Source organism: Megalobrama amblycephala, linkage group LG23 (assembly GCF_018812025.1).
Source record: "Megalobrama amblycephala isolate DHTTF-2021 linkage group LG23, ASM1881202v1, whole genome shotgun sequence".
Classification (NCBI taxonomy): Eukaryota; Metazoa; Chordata; class Actinopteri; order Cypriniformes; family Xenocyprididae; genus Megalobrama; species Megalobrama amblycephala.
The window spans coordinates 11,231,145-11,248,816 of record NC_063066.1 but is presented as its reverse complement, the minus strand read 5'-3'; the positions used below and the strand labels follow the sequence as shown (position 1 = coordinate 11,248,816).

At 36.4% G+C, this 17,672-nt stretch overlaps 1 protein-coding gene across 1 annotated transcript; it reads left to right on the top strand.

Annotated features, from left to right (window-relative positions):
• Positions 1-2,588: 2,588 nt before the first annotated feature.
• On the top strand, positions 2,589-5,007 carry adrb2a (adrenoceptor beta 2, surface a). Its single transcript, XM_048177013.1, has 2 exons — positions 2,589-2,815; positions 2,984-5,007. Exon 2 carries the CDS (start codon positions 2,987-2,989, stop codon positions 4,196-4,198), a length of 1,212 nt encoding a protein of 403 aa, XP_048032970.1. The 5' UTR covers positions 2,589-2,815; positions 2,984-2,986; the 3' UTR covers positions 4,199-5,007.
• Positions 5,008-17,672: the final 12,665 nt, after the last annotated feature.

Sequence of the window (17,672 nt, the reverse complement as noted above, 5' to 3'; positions counted from 1 at the left end):
CTGATGCACCGTGCCCGGAAAAGTCACGCCTCTTACCATAACGTGGAGATGCACGCGCTCGGTGTTATTGTAAACATGTCTTTAATTTTACCCTATCAATTTGAGCCGGAATCAGACCCGGTGATTGGACTGCGGGATGAAAATAACAGCGTTTCGACGACATGGCGACAAACACACTCTACAAACGCAACTCTTGTGTATTCCTGTGGGCGGAGGTTAGTCAAAAAACTGTTTTAGTGACGTCATTAAAGAAGGAAGTAGAGGGATGTAGTCCAAACTGGCCGTTCGATGTAGGCGACTTCTGTTAAATAAAATATCTCGCTTGGCATTGAACTTTGAGCTTTAAAATTTTACAGATTTTATTTATTCTCTAACAACAACATTACACACTAACTAAAGTTTGAAACATGGGATCACGAAGAACGGGACCTTTAAATAGGCCTGGAACTAAACTCCACTCGAAGCTGGCCCTCCAGTAGCAGGATTGGGCATCCCTGCTGTAATCCCATTCATGTGTAACATTCCCAAATCTACATCCACCTTCTCATCCACAATAACATTCAAAAGAAGCAATCACACTCACTCAAACTCCTTTCACAGACCCTTCCTCTAAAGCTCTGCAGACACCACCACGTCTTATTTGATCCACATTGTAACACACACTCCATGGCCATCAGAGAGAACACAAACAGAACAAAACCACACACAGTAGAGACAATGGTGAAGAAAACTAATTACTATCTCCAAGGGTACTCAATGTTCACCTAGTAACTTTCATTTGATCAATCTTTACTGCACTGCTGCATGGTTCCCTCTGCACAGCTACTGTATATGGCCGTACACAGTGCCTGCTGAGTCTATACAAAGTAAAGAAGACTGTAAAATTCACAATATACAACAGAATTGTGTTTTTTTTAATGAATGTGTGGTCGCGACTTTGTATTTGACTACATTTGACTACATGGCGTCTAGGTCATTAATGGTCCAAATACAATCATAACAAATAATAACACTGTCACAATACATTAACTTTCTTTTAAGTCTCATTGTTAAGAAGACTTATGCTAGGAATATAATATTAATTGAGTTATACAGCAAGCCAAATACACACACACTCTTATGAAAATTTACTACAAATAAAACAAAAAAAAATCATGGTTCTTGTAGTTATTCCATGCATGAATTAATTATGGTTTTGTTACAAAAACCATAGTTTAACTATGTTTTTTGTGGTTATACAAATGGTAGTCAATATGCCAAAAAAACAAAAAAACAAAACAAAACAAAAAACACGGTTTTACAATGATAAAACCATGGCACAAAGAAGGAACAGGAAAAATAAAGATATGACTCAGATGATTCTGGACATTCAGATGATACATGGACATCAGTAATTGGCACCAAGATCATCTTACTCTCTCTAGCATGCAAATACTGTCCAGACCTGCTCAGCAGGTCTGACCCACAGGCAGCAAAGCCAGCAGCTCAAACAATGACAAGGGCATTCTGTTTCACAAAATCTACAAAGTAAAGATTTTCATCTCTGGATCATAGACGTACACTGCTCCAGCTTTAAATCAGAGCAGACCTTTGAAATTAAGCACAAATTTTAAGCACAAGCACTTGACTCCACATCCTTAATCAAAGGCACTTGTAGGCACACACACAGGTTTGTTTTGCTATCTTAGTGGGGACATTCCATAGGCGTTTTTATACTGTACAAACTGTACATTGTATCCCCCTAAACTACCCCACCCCTAAACCTACCCATCACAGAAAACATGCAGCATTTTTACATTTTTAATAAAACATTGTTTAGTATGTTTTTAAAGCTATTTTAAATATGAGGACTCATGAAATGTCCTCATAAAACATGTTTACATCGTAATACCAGTGTAATACCCATGTCATTATACAAATTTGTGTCCTCATAAATCATGAAAACAAGCACACACAGACACATCGGTTATGTTTTATGAGGGCTCTACATAATGATTTTTATACTGTACAAACTTTACATTCTATCCTCTAATACTAACCCTACTCCTAAACATACACGCCTACAGAAAACATTTAATCTATTTCCTTGCATTTCACCTCTGCTCTTGCTTTCATAATCAAGCTTTCTAATAAACCATGCATTGTACACTAGGAATATTGTTTGCTATGCTATTTTTCAATAAGAAAATTTTGTCACTTTTGATAAAGGCATCTGCTAAAAGCATTAATGCAAATTTTTTATCGATAAGAATGGCTGACATATGAAATTTGCATACGCTGGTAGATACACATTAATACTAACAATGATTTTTGTGTACCTTACTATTACAGTGCATGAACAATCATTTTAGTTATAGAACGGAACAGTCATAAAAGCCATAAAACAATGTATCAGGGCAGAACAAAATATTTAAAACTAGTCTGCATGAACTGTTTGAAATACAATTCAAATAGTCTCACTGTAGCTGTCAGAATGTTGTTACTTAACCCTCTATAGCAGCAGTGCAGCCTTCACCTCACTCTAAGCTCATTGGCTGGAAGTCAGCTATGATGTCATCACAGAATGTTATAAGGGCTCTGACAAATAGCCTGGGAGCCACATTTAACGTAACACTGCTCAGCGGAGTGACTGTGTGAGAGAGGTTGAGAAAAGTGCTGTGGTGACCGAGAAAGAGAGCAAAAGTGAGAGAGAGATAAGCATGCGAGAGAAAGCCATAATGAAGGGGGGATCTACTCGTTCATAACAACCCTACAGACATCAAAAGAGTACTTTAAAATTGTATGGACAAAGTGGAGGAGGAAGTCTTTTTTGGAGGTTTGTAAAAATTTCATTGTCTTTGCATTGAATTGCACTGTTTTTTTTTACTTGTTTACTTACTGTTTGCATTTTACATGGTTTACCACTCAATGCACAAACCTCTGTGTTAATGTATTTGATTAACTAATTTAGAATATTCCTGCATTTCTTCTCAATCTCTGTCAGGTCATGGGAAACGCACAAAACAATACAAACATCTCTTGTGAGAGCAACACAACAAACTCCACCAATAGTGAAGTACAGATGGTGATGCTTGGCACACTCATATCCATTCTTGTCCTGGCCATCGTCTTTGGCAACGTGTTGGTGATTACAGCCATCAGCCGGTTCCAACGTCTTCAGAATGTCACCAATTGCTTCATTACGTCACTTGCGTGTGCTGACCTGGTCATGGGATTGGTGGTGGTGCCTTTTGGCGGCATTCACATCATCCTGAGCACTTGGCACTTCGGCAACTTCTTTTGTGACTTCTGGTTGGCCACCGATATTCTGTGTGTCACGGCCAGTATCGAAACGCTCTGTGTTATTGCTCTGGATCGATACCTCGCTATAACATCACCCTTCCGCTATCAGTCCTTACTGACCAAGGGCAGAGCTCGCATCATTGTGCTGCTGGTGTGGGTCATTGCTGGGCTCATTTCATTCCTACCAATCCATATGAAGTGGTGGTTTTCTGGCGAAGCAAGTTGTTGCATAGAGAATGATAACTGTTGTGAATTTGACGTCAACGACTCCTATGCCATCATCTCATCCATAGTCTCCTTCTACATCCCCCTGGTCATCATGGTTTTTGTCTACAGCCGTGTCTTCCAGGAGGCAAGAAAGCAACTGAAGAAGATTGACAAAAGTGAGGGGAGATTTCATGCTCAGAACAACAACGGAAAAAAGAATGAGGCGTTGAGCAGCCACTGCGAGGTGAGGACCACCAAGAAGCCCAAGTTCTGCCTGAAGGAACATAAAGCGTTGAAGACTTTGGGCATCATTATGGGTGTATTCACACTGTGTTGGCTGCCGTTTTTTGTACTAAACGTGGTGCCAAAGAAAATGGTTGAGGTGAACACCTTGACATATAAAATATTAAACTGGATAGGCTATGCTAACTCAGCCTTCAACCCACTGATCTACTGTAGGAGTCCAGAGTTCAGGTACGCTTTTAAGGAGATCCTATGCCTCAACAGGTCACGCTATCCTAACGTTAGGCCAGCCAATGGATATATATACAGTGGGCATAGTTGGAAGAGTGAGCACAGAGGGCGAAGCAAAGGCAGCTCAGAGGACAGTGACCCAGCTGAGGGCAACTCTGAGAAAGAGGGATGCATGTCAGCAGATAAACCTGACTCTAATGGGAACTGCAGTAAAAACCTAATGAGTGTGTTGTAAATCACCTTGCGAGTCCTGACTCATTCCACTGTGACTTCTCAATATGTCACATAAGGACAGGTTACGCCTCCTCTGGTAAGTGGCCAATGGTGGGTGTGTGATGGAAAAAGGGACATATTTAAAAGTTTGTTTTCCTCAGCTACCTCGTTGTTTTCTCCTCTAGATTCACTTTCTCTGTCGATTCATTTCACCATGATCTCGATCAAAAAGGTTAGCACACACAAAACAAACAAACAAACAAACAAAGTTATAAATGCTTCTCAATTCATTTTAAAAAGAAAATTACTGGACATCTATGACAGTCATGATAAAAGACACTTTGTGGTTGTTCACTAAAGGAACTTCCTTCTTGAGTCATGTTTCTGTCATCTTGCATAAATTGAGGAACAGAGCTGCAGTTTCAAAGAATGATTTGCTTTCATTAGATTAACAGGTTAAACAGGTGTTGCCTCTTTGACATATTGTTTACTTGTTACTTGTTTAAAATTGGATTCTATAAAATTTGAAACTATAAAATGTCTGTTAAAATTCACCCAACTCAGCACAGAAACAACACCCCTTACCACAATAACAAAAAAAGGAAGAGAAACCACATGGTCATACCCGATTGTTTATGCTAAATGAAACCATTCAGCCTTTCAGTCATGTGATTGTTTATGCTGAACATCCTTAGAATGGAAGTCAATGAATATAAACAATTTATGTTAATGCACAATACCACATTTTTACAGCATAACAAAAATGGTAACACTTTACATTAAGGTTCATTAGTTAACATTAACTAATAATGAACTGCACTTTTACAGCATTTATTAATCTTTGTTAATGTTAATTTCAAATACATTATTAAAATCAAGAGTTGTATTGTTAACCTTAGTTAATGCACTGTGAACTAACATGAACAAACAATAATCTGCAGTATTTTTATTAACAAACAGATGTATTGCTCATGGTTAGTTCATGTTAGATAATACATTAACTAATGTTAACAAATGAACCTTACTGTAAAGTGTTACCCAAAAAAAATGTCTTGGTCTGATAACAGAACTTCTCTGGCGCTGATTTTGATCTGCGATATCCAATATTGCATTTCAGGTCTCTCGGTAGTCTGAATGCTGCCAAATCCTCTATTCACCATGGGAATGTTCTTAATATTTTCCAGTACAATTGAGCAAAGTCCAACAGGCCTGTGTGTAAATCCCTGAGATTTAGTGTTTATCAACGCCATTATGTGACTCCCTCTCAAAAAAACATTATGTAGAAAGACAAATAAATTAAGAAGCATCAAGTTTCCTGTCAGGCTCAGCTAATGCATGCAGTGTAAAGCAATTTCCATGTTCCTCACTCATATTTCTTACCTAGGCATTTAATCTAATGTTCCATGCATAACATAAACTGCATAAGTGCTAAACAGTTTCAATACTTGTCTGTGTTGGTGAACTATTAATTTAGGGCTCTCTGTTACTGTGCAGCCTGCTTATGCTGTCAAAAACTGTGAACATAAACTTTGATCTTTAAGAAATCTCTTCAGATCAGTTGTGGCTTTTATGTGGTCCTTATCAATTTTTGTGTGCACTTTGAGGATTTTAGACATTTCTATGTTTACTTTTAATGGATAAAATGTAGTGATAAAACAATATTTCTGTTTCATGGAAGCATTACATCAAAGTGCAGTTTAAAACTATAGCTTCTTAAAAGGGTGCTTTGTAAATCTGTCCAAGTTTTGACATTTGAAACATAATTCAAAAATTGTCAGTGTCTATGTAAATATTTAAAAGACCATAGAGATTATAATAATGCAGTGTCTCTGTAAACAGTGCACTAGCAGCGAGAGCATGCATGTCCTTTTTCAGGATGTGAAAATGAATGCGACCACTTGTACAGATTTGTTAACACTGCACCCTTCTGGGAAGGTTTTTCTCTGCATGTCGCTCACAGTAACCTCCTGTGTGAAGCTCTGACCTGTACCATCTTGTGCTAAATGAAATATTTGTGCAATCTGTAATTGTGGCAATGCGATTTACTGTTGTGTTAGAACTCTATATTTATATTTCCTTCTCTGTGGACACGGTTAACCTGTTGAGTGAAGTGTTTACATTCAGAAATGTCTTTAGATTAGACATGGTTCACAGTTAATTGGCATGCATCCTGTCATGAACTGCACCTTCTTCTTAGTGATTAAACAATGCTCTGGAGTTAAAGGGATATTTTTTTTAAATGATAAAAAATTATCCCATGATTTACTCACCCTCAAGCCATCTTAGGTGTATATGGCTATCTTCTTTCAAACAAACACAATCGGAGATATATTTGAAAATATCCTGGCTCTTCAAAGCTTTATAATGGTAGTGAATGGGGGGCAAAATTTTGAAGCCCAAAAAAATGCATCCATCCATCATAAAAATAATCCATACGGCTGCAGGTGGTTAACAAAGCCCTTCTGAAGCGAAGCGATGGGTTTTTGTAAGCAAAATATCCATATATTAAACTTTATTTACTATAATAACTAGCTTCGCATTGATTTGCGGTGGAAGAGTAACCTCTGACCTGATGCAATAGCGAATGCGGAAGAGCAGAGGAATAGAGCAAAACAAAACACTGGTCATGAATTAGAAGTCTAAAACGAGAAATTTTAGAAAGAAATGCTGGAGGATTTCGATATAAGAGAAGAGGAGCTTGGGAGTTTGTTGCCCAGCCCTATTTGTTTGAACCACGGGAGGCGTCCAAGCTTACGATACTCCTATGATACTCCTACTCTTGTGGCACAAGTCGACTTGCGCAGTATGTGTACAGGCATCTGCCGGAAGCTAGTTATTTTGGTTTAAAAATTTTTAAACATGGATATTTTTTCTTACAAAAACCCATTGCTTTGCATTAGAAGGCCTTTATGAACCCCCTGGAGCCGTATGGATTGTTCTTATGATGGATGGATGCTCATTTTTTTGGGGATAGTCCCATTGACTATCATTATAAAGCTTGGAAGAGCCAGGATATTTTTTAAATATATATCCGATTGTTTTGATCTGAACCTAGTACCTAGGATAGTTTAAGGTGAAGAAATCATGGGATAATTTTCATTTCTGGGTGAACTATCCCTTTAATGTCACGCTACATACATCATATTGATGTCACCTTTAGCATTTAATTTACACTAAGTAATTTTGCCATTGAAAGTTTAACAAGTCTGTTCAAATTTGTAAGGCCCAATCATATCACCAAGAAAAAGCCATTTTATTGTACATATAGATAGTCAAGGTGGCCACCATGTTGTGATCACATGACCAGCCAAACATTACTTATTTTATCTTGGTAATCCCTATTAATAGAGACCTTTAGTTCTATTAATAAAAATATAATAAATTACAAACATAGCTGCGAATAGTGAATTTCTACAGTGACATTTGAAACAAAAATGTTTCCTTTGCATAATGCTGCATTAATGCAAATAGATCCCAGTATAAATTTCCAGTGTCATACATTACTTGCCACACATTTTAGTCTATCATCTGAGTCTGTACAGCTAAAAAGGGAACAAGCAATTTTTGCAGGACTTTATTTCATAGGCACTTGGTTTTAAAATGTTCTGCTCCACAGTTGAAACAGACATTTTGCCTATAAGGAGATTAACTGTCACATTTGTAAGTACAGACACAGTGTGGACAGCCTCTTACTGATGCATGAAGATGTGATTAAAAATGCCCTGAATATTGCCTTAATGATAAGAGCAGATTTCAAAATCATAATGCAAATGAACACTGCAGTAGGCAAAAGTTCAAACCATACTTCCCACTCCACAACCCTTTCAGGAAAGCTTAATTCATTGCATGTGTACTATATATAATGTTGTTCCAGTTTGATGTTTACCTAGATTCCTTTGAGCTACTTTCGCACAAGATTTATCACTGTTTTGTTGAACTACATTGAAGTATGTTCAACTATATTTGTCTATATTGGTGGTATTTATGAAATACAAGTGTCATGCCATTTGCATTCTGTAATAAATGATGTATTTAATGTATGCCTGGATGTGACAGATCTTTTTTTCAATGTTTGGAGGAAAGGCGCAAAGCACTCAAATGAATTCCTAGTATGTTTCTGAAACAACAAAGCAAATTACAGCCATTACAGCATGAAAAACAGCTTTAGGGTTTGCATAGGATCCAAAATGCTTCCAAAGTGTTTACTAAGCAAGGCTACATATAAATAGCATTATTCAGCCAGTCCATGAGTGCTTATATAGTATGAATTTGTTAAAGTATTAGATTCAATGCTTATTAGCCGTCTTCTCTTTATACCTTAGGCCATCAGAAGGCATTTCCCTCAGCATTCAAGAGTAAATCAATCAGTGAATCACCATGAGTATGATTTGTGTCCATCTGCGCTGCATGGAAAACATCCCCTTAAGAATAACTTCACCCTTTGCATGCGTAGCTGCAACTCAGCCATGTCTATTTCAGTATGGGAACGAGCCCCTGCAGCATGTGATTGGAATAGACTGTGATATTGTAAAATGTTTCCATTCTGAGCAGAGGTTTATTACTATATCAGATTCCTTTAGAATTCATTCTCATTCACCTCATATGCCTGTGAACAGTGCAGCAAGGATACAGTAAATTACATGGCAAAGAAATGTGTAGGTGTTTGGCCACACAGAACCATATAGGAAGAGTGAGGCTGTACACTGGGCCAATGATTCATGACGTTACAGTGGTAAATGTTCCCTTGATTGATTGGTTAATATGCCTGCTGTGACATTTAGAAAAGAACATAATAGATTCAATGAAATTACAAATAAATGGAGGCACCAAAGAGCAAAATACAGGAAGGTTTTCATCATCAACTCCATTAGTGAAGGTGAAAAAGTACATCAAGAAATTGTTAAATGAATGTGTATGATAAATATAAAAGGATAAAAGTTAAATTCAGGCAACCTAATACCTTGCAATCCCAATACTGTACTACACTAAACGTATTATGTTTTAATCATATCCAATGCTAAGCACGTAAGCCATGTCACAGTGATAAATATCTTGTAAAATGGGCAATCAAGAAAGAAAGAATGAACAAATGAACGAAAGAACGAAAGAAAGAAAGAAAGAAACAAAGAAAGAAAGAGGGGATTTTAAACCAGTATGTAATTTAGAATAGTGCAAAGCGAAACGGATATACCATTCCAGAGGAAAATGGTATTGTTATTGAGTGTGCTCTTTCAAAGGTCATAAGAATTATTAGAGATTTTGGTTATACATTGATTATCTCAGTTGTCTCTCAAACTCATTCGGATGAATAAAAAAGGTACAAATGAGGAATTTGTTGTCATACAGTATTTTAATTTTTGATTTTTTTTCTTAAGTGTTGTTGCTGGGCTTTTTTTTTTCCTCAGGAGAAAAAATTTGAGAAGCAGAAATCTTTAGCAAAATTTATGCAAAAAGTTTGATGACCATTTAATTTTGTTGCGTCTAGAGATCTCTAGTAGAGAAAATTAATGATTAAATAATATGACTAATTAGTATTTTAATTTTTATACATTTATTTTATAATTTTTATATTTAGAATTTATATTTGTATACATTTCCAAAACTACAGGATAAAAAAGACATTAAAAAAGCACATTGGGATGACAAAAATTAACTGAAACAGTGACAGAACAACAGATATGAACACAAATCAATACCAGTGTTATTTTTTTTATTTTTATTTTTTAATGATTTACAGCCTGCAAGAACCATTTGAAAACATTAGCAGTAACATTAGAAGTTACAAAGGATCAGTGGATGTGTTTTCCAGAGATTTACCTCTTGGAAAAACATTGTGCCTGTGACATTAAACTAGTCTACGTGTGAGGAGAAAACAACGGAAAACCACATCTCAACACAACCTCGCCTAACATCAGCAGCCTCAAACAAACATGCAGCCAGCCTGAACAACTAATTCTTTGACCCTCTTACCAGTAAATCAAACTCTATCCCACTGTGAGAAGGTTTTATAAGGACACGAGACTTTAACCAGCTTAAGAACGGCCTGGTTATTACATATGATTTAGAACTACTGAACAAGAGCCTCTCTGGTTGTTATTCACAAGTGCTCTCCAAACTGATCTGATCATTTACCTAAATTACACTTGAGCCTCGGCTGAGCTATAGGCAGCACGTCTCAGTTATTAAATCATGCTCGGCTTTCCACTACAAATAAAAGTGTTGCATCAATTGGCAGCCCTTAAAAAGTCTCAAAACGTCTGCCAGGCACACATACGGTTTCTCTGTCAATATACGATTTGGAACATGATGTCTTTCTCTGGATTCCACATGCTCACGTTACGGGCCAAATCTCCTTCTCTGCAGTATCTCAGCTCTTTACAAGCTTCCTAGATAATGGAATCATGTTGTGGGTGGAAAAGTGCACGATCCTGCTGAAAAGATACACAGAAGAGAGGCAAAACTGACTGTGAAGAGCAGGTTTTCTCCAGCAAAGGAGTAGGACACTGACCATGGCACCACACAGTCTAAAAACACTGGTCTCTGAGAGACTTTCAAGGGCCACCCCAATAAAGTCATTCTCCTGCCCTTGGGGTTAAAACAGCACAGCATCAGAGCATGGTTTTATTCAGCCTCCAAGTCCAAGAAAAATATCTGAAAAATACTAGTCAAACAAACAGCCTACAGCCACATGCGGTGTTCCTTTCCCACGTATGATACATCTGCCATTTTTTGCTATTAGCTTATAGCATATTATAGAAACCTCGAAATCCGACAGCAGCATGCCACAGCCGTCATCATGGACGTGCAGAACAAAGAACTATTGCACTGTAATAGTGCCGTAATGGTCTGAACATGAGGAGTGGGAGACATCAGTGGAGTACAACATAAACACTAGCTATCAGCAGCATGACGAACACACATGAAGACTAACGCTGGTGCATATGCAGTATGAAACACAAAAACAAGCCACACAAACGACCTCAGGGGAGCTGAAATGAGACACCACAAAAGCACTCAGAGGAGAGATTATGGAGTCACTCACAGGAGCCATTTTCACAAAGTAAGAGCCGAGGGTCCCTCTTGTGCTTAATGATTTTGCCATTAGTGTAATCCAGTGTCTCATTTTCTCCCTCCAGAACACAGGGTCCGCAGTGTGATTTTAACACTACGGTCGACCAGCTGCGACTCGCAGTCCTGCCATGCATCTATGCATTTTTAATTGACGCTGTGTGCTAATATCCATGGTTATGAAGAAATGACATTAAAGTAATATGGTTTATATATGAGAATGGGGTTTAAAAGCTCAAGTTTTGGAGTATCAAAAAAGATAGGGCACTGTTTGTTCAAAAAACAGGTCTGTGAAAATATTTTTTTATAGTGATGCACTAATTGTTGTTGCTTTGTGAGTGCAAAACGTGGTTGATGATGGTTATTAGTTTACATTAAGCTTTTTTAAACGATCTTGCATTATCTTGAGCACTAAATGAGGTTTGCTCTAATTAATAAAAGAGGCAGATGGGAGAGTGATCTGGTTTTAACTGGATTCTGCATATAAAATCTATAATGGAGGATTTGTTTGTCAAAAGGGATAATCAATAAGGCTTCCATCTGGGGGTTAATAATGAATGACTTACATTAAATTTATCCCTTTTTTGTTCAAGGTTTTCAAAGTTCTTCAAAGACTGACTAATTTCCTGTCCCTATTGACTTGCAGCACAAAGACCTGCTTCACAAACTGCACTCCACATTTCACAGAAATCCAAAGCTAAGACACTGCTTTTACTGAAAGATGAAAAGAGCAAATATATTTAGATCCAAATCATCACAAGGTTCTAAATCTACTCTGGTTTGCTCTTCAATCATATGAATGATATGCATTGCAAACTGCATATTTAAATTACTAATGATCTTTTGCCTCTCTTTCATTAATTTTCTCTCATTTTTGATCTTATTATTATGCTTAGACATTTAACAAATTAAATCAATGCCATGCATGATGAAACATACTTGGTTATCTTGTTAAGCCTTTTGTTTCCATTTTAGATAAAGCCCCGGACTGTCAATATCAGGATATTACCTTGAAGTGCCCCATATTATGCTTTTTTTGAATATTACCTTTCATGCCATGTATAATAACTATTTGTGAATGTAAAAGGTCTGTTACATATCTATGTAACAAATTTGCATAATTCCAGCCTATGGTCTTCATTGCCTGTCTGTGAACAATGTCGACTGTGAAGCACCCTCAAACACTGTTGTTGACGATTGTTCAGTAGGAGTATTAACATTAAGTGACATAGCATCTTACGCACAGAAGTCATTGCCACATGCCGCTGTGCTTATTGGCACATCCGGTTTAGTGGCTAAAACTTGTGACGTGCCGATTGATTGCATCATGCGCCACTGATATTGCTGCGGAGCATCTTGCATAATGTGATAATGGCATTATGGCACCTCCATAGTGACTGACAGATGAGATTAGCAACTATACTGATGTATTTGTAACACAAAATCTTGTGGTTTATTTTTTAATAAATATCAAATAAACGTATTTACAAATCTGTAATATTTTAGTTTGTGGCAGGTACCACTGAATGTTATGTAACACCAATGCTACTGTATGTTGCTGATCACGCAAACTGGCCATTCTAGGAAACACATGGAATAAATCTATCATGGGTCACTACGAATAACACATTAACAGGCGCATCTGTTACTGTAAACCTTTAGAGAGATTCTCCTCTATAGATTTCTCCTATAGAGAGAAATGCATGTTTCGGATGACATAATCAGAGAATACAGTTGCAAATGTGAAATGTGATAATGTGAATAATTTTAACAAAATAAGAGAGATCATACAGAATGAATGTTACTTTTTATTTAGTACTGTCCTGTGTAAGATATTTTACATAAAGGATGTTTATATATTGTCCACAAGACCAAAAAAAAAAAATTTGAATTTATTCAAATGATGACCCCGTTCAAAATTATGTGAACCATTGATTCTTAATATGTAGTTACCAGGATGATCTCTGACTGTTTTTTTTTTTGTTTTGTTTTGTGATGGTTGATCTTGAGTCCCTTGTTTTGTCCTAAACAGTTAAACTGAGCTCTGTTCTTCAGAAAAATCCTCCAGGTCCTGTAGATTCTTCAGTTTTCAAGCATTTTTTGCATATTTGAACCCTTTCCAGCACTGACTGTATGATTTTGAGATCCATTTTATCATACTGTGGACAACTGAGGGTTCAAACATTCACTGATGCTCCAGAAGGACACATGATTTATAAAAAACTTTTGAATTTGAATATCAAGGTAAACTGTACTTAATTTTTCTTCTGGGAAACATGCAAGTATCTTCTGTTGCTTCCGAAGGGCAGTAATAAATGAAAAACATTGATTTTAAAGAAAATAAGAAAAATTTGGACATCTTCATCCTGTTCAAAAGTTTTCACCCCCCAACACTTAATGTATCGTGTTTCCTTCTGGAGCATCAGTAAATGTTTGAACCTTTTTTAATAGTTGTGTTTGAGTGTGAAAAGATGGATCTCAAAATCATACAATCACTGCTGGAAAGGGTTCAAATATGTTAAAATGCTTGAAAACTGAAGAATCTCCAGGACCTGAATGACTTTTCTGAAGAACAGAGCTCAGTTTAACTGCTCAGGACAAACAAAGGACTCATGAACAACCATTACAAAACAAAAAAACAGTCATAGATTATCCAGGTAACCACACACAGTATTAAGAATCAAGGGTTCAAATACTTTTGAACTGGGTCATTTTAATAAATTCAGCTATTTTTTCGACTTGTGGATATATATAAACATCTTTTATGTAAAATATCTTACTCAGGACAGTACTAAACAAAAAATAACATGCATTTTGTATGATCTCTCTTATTTTGTTGAAATTATTCACATTTTCACAGATTCTGCAAGTGGTTCACATACTTTTCCTTGCAATTGTATTTGTTTTTGAATTTGCCAAATAATAGCACACATTTATCTAGGTTAATGTTAGAGCGTGCAGCCATGTAAAGTGGCTAACGTTAGGCTACTACTTACATGTTTCAAATGATAAGCCATATTTGGCATCGCTTAATGATAAGCGAACATTTGGACTTCAAATAGGGCAGCCCTATTTCTGACACGCGTGGTATGTGGTAGACCAATCACAACAGACTGGTCCATCTAACCAATCAGAGCAGAGTAAGCTCACGGAAAGGAGGGGTTTAGTGAGACTGAATCTTCGAACTAACCGTTCAGAATCTTTGAGAAATGAGGTGATGTGCAATCTAATTAAACAGTTTTTTGACCTTTGATGCATGTAATCCTATTGTAGGAGACCTCCAAAACAAAATTAGGAACCTTTAAAATAGCATAATAGGGGTACTTTAAGGTTAAGTTAATAGAATATTTTGCCTTTGTGAAACAGGACTGGCATTGTTTATTAGTGCAAATTACTTGCTGCTGTCATCATATGACCGTCTGTTATCCTGGCTGTCCGCCCATACTGAAATAAGACCCATTCGACACCAAATCCTGATGGTCTATGTCAGTCTCTCTCACTCCCTCATCCTTTTTATGTGTTTACTTCTCAGATACAAGCCCTAGAGCTCTGAAATGCCTGCAATGTGTAAGCAGAATGAATAAATGCCAAGGATTCATTGTCATAAAGGAGTACACAGAGGCCATACATGGTAACAGAAATGGAGACATAAGTGTCTGTTGAATTACTCAAAGAGACACCAAGTGGAGGAGGCTGGCAGGAGGTGTTGGACTTTGTGGGGATTTATCGCTATGAGTTTCCAGGTCTTTACAATCTGTGCTTTGATGTCCATTGCACTTACTGGAGACACTTACTTTTTTTTTTCACTTTAAATAAAATGTGCTGTATAATTCTTATAAAAGTCTTTTATATTACGAGATACTGTAATAAATTCGACATCAATGGCAATCTTACTGGACTTAGATTAAAGAAATCACTTATTTTCATGGTTGTGTGCTAATAAAATGAAATAAAAATTTTACTGCATACACTTCAAAGATGTCAAACATTTCACATTCTTGCAGGGAATAAATATAACAGACTATTTGACAAAAGGTAGGGCATAAGAAAAGTAAAGGGATAGTCATAGTCATCATTTACTCACCCTCATGTTATTCCAAACATTGTGGTCCAGTGTTGTTTTGAACAGGACTGACTTTCACTGCATGGGCAAAAACAATTCAAAGCATCTTCTTTTGTGTCCTGCAGAAGAAGAAGAAAAAAATAAACAGGTTTGAATGACATGAGGGTGAGTAAATGATAGACATTTTTGGTAAACAATCCCTTTAAGAAACATCTCTACAAACTAACAACTAAAGTTAACCATGAGACTCTTCTTTTTTATACTACTGGATGCAGTTCAGCCATTTGATGTTCTGCTATTGAATATACAACAGATACTCAAGAGGCACTTACTCAGAGCAGAAAGACGTTTTTAAATTAAAGTGCAGACCTTTGCACACGTCTTACACATCTGTTTTTCATAATTTACAGCATTATATAGGCATGTGAAATGTAGAGTGATGTCATGCTGCAAAAAACAGGTGTTAATGAAGCAATTTAGCCAATCTGGGTGTTTTATTTGCCTGGGCAAATGAGACCGGCACAAGAATAGAACAGTACCAGATGGGTTGCCGAATGGTCTTCCAATGATAACGTTGAAATTTCAGTCTCTATTTCACTTTTAGTGTAGCTTGCAGCAAAACTCTTAAAAAATAAATGTTCCTCACTGGCTCAACTGTAGCACCTTAGAACCTATTACAAAGAATTATATTTGGATAAAGGGTTTTGAAGAAGAAGAAAAATAGAAATGAGAAAACTACTGTTATGTATTTCAAATCAGTGTGGCTTCCGGGATAAGGGTCAATGACACAAAAGGATGAAAGACATCCTTTAAAGATCTAGTTTAAATGTGTCAATTTCTTAGAACAACTTAGTACTCTTTGTATTCAAGGTTTCAAAGGTTTTGAAAAATCTAAATCAAATAAAAAATTTATTTATAAAGCACTTTAAAAACCAAATTATATCAGTATAGTATACCAAAGTGCTGTACAATTTCATAAGGATAAAATAAATAAAACACAATTAAAAAATTATATTAGAGAAAGAGATAAAAAAATCTATAATAAATATATATATATATATATATATATATATATATAATATTTTTGTACATTTTATGAATAATATGTTTATTATCGTCCTGACATTTTTTTTTTCCATCGTCACCATTGTACAGTATAAGCTGCATTTTTTTGTATTTTTAATAAATTAATAAGACAAAAAGTAAGCATCATGTCAATGACTCTTAAAATAACAGCACATATATAGGTTTCCAAAATAAAATGTTATGTGTGGAACATAAATGCTCTAATGGCATCAGGCTCTATAACATGTATTATTAAGAATGAATTAGCATGGAAGAAGCAGTAGCATAGTCTTATTTTGTGGTCCAAAAACATGTTAATGCTTCATTAAACTAGTATATTGGTATGGAACTAATGTCTCAGTTGAGTTTGCATGATATTAATTCATCAAGGAACAATCAATAGGAAATCCCAGTGTGACGCAAGTGAGGAGGTCAGAGAACAGCTGCCAAATTAGAGGTGTCAGCCCTTCCTGAACATAACCAGCTAGTGTGTAACACCTTATAAGGGACATAAATTCATCACTTTCTACACACACGATCTGCTGCACTGCAAACTACATCTGCAGATCATAAGGCAGAGATGAGGTCTATAATGACTATAGCTAATTGTAATGAGTTCTCAAAGAAGTTAAAAGCAAGGGGCCACCATTAAGTTGTAATTAGCATCCTCCTGGCAGCCATTATAAGCAAAGAAACAATGCTAATTTCCCCCAGGAATCAACAGCCATTCAGTATGTTACTAAAATGATTTTCCTCCTTTATTGACTAAAGTTCATTAGAACCTGACTGTGACAAGTCTAACATTACCAACAGCTTTTCCCACAAATATTTTTAATGGTCCCCTTTTTTTCAATAACATTCAAATTAAATCACACATGTTCTCTTTTTTTCTTGAGATCAGTGGAAATGAACTGATCCTCAGCTAAAGGTAATGCTTAGTGTATCTCTGCCTGTGGTTTATGAGGTGAGACAGCCCTGGCATACAGTGATAAGAGGCACGCTGCACTAACATAGAGTGAGAGATTTATTAGAAACCAACTGCAGCTCATCAGAGGAGAACCTGTCTCCAGAGCTCTATTTGAAGTCTTTAACTTAGTTCACCAGTCCACATCACTTTGCCAAGATACTTGTTGCCATGAAGTCTGCCTATTTTCAGTAACAGCTGAGATTAGTGAGGATGGTAGGTAGTGTGATTTAACGACAGTTCTATACTGCATACCAGTGTACATACACTACCAGTAAAAAGTTTGGAATATTTTTTATTATTGTTAAAAGAAGTATCTTATGCTTACCAAGGCTG

Coding starts and splice junctions, on each gene's coding strand:
- adrb2a (XM_048177013.1), top strand. CDS start 2,987: ATGGGAAACGCACAAAACAATACAAACATCTCTTGTGAGAGCAACACA.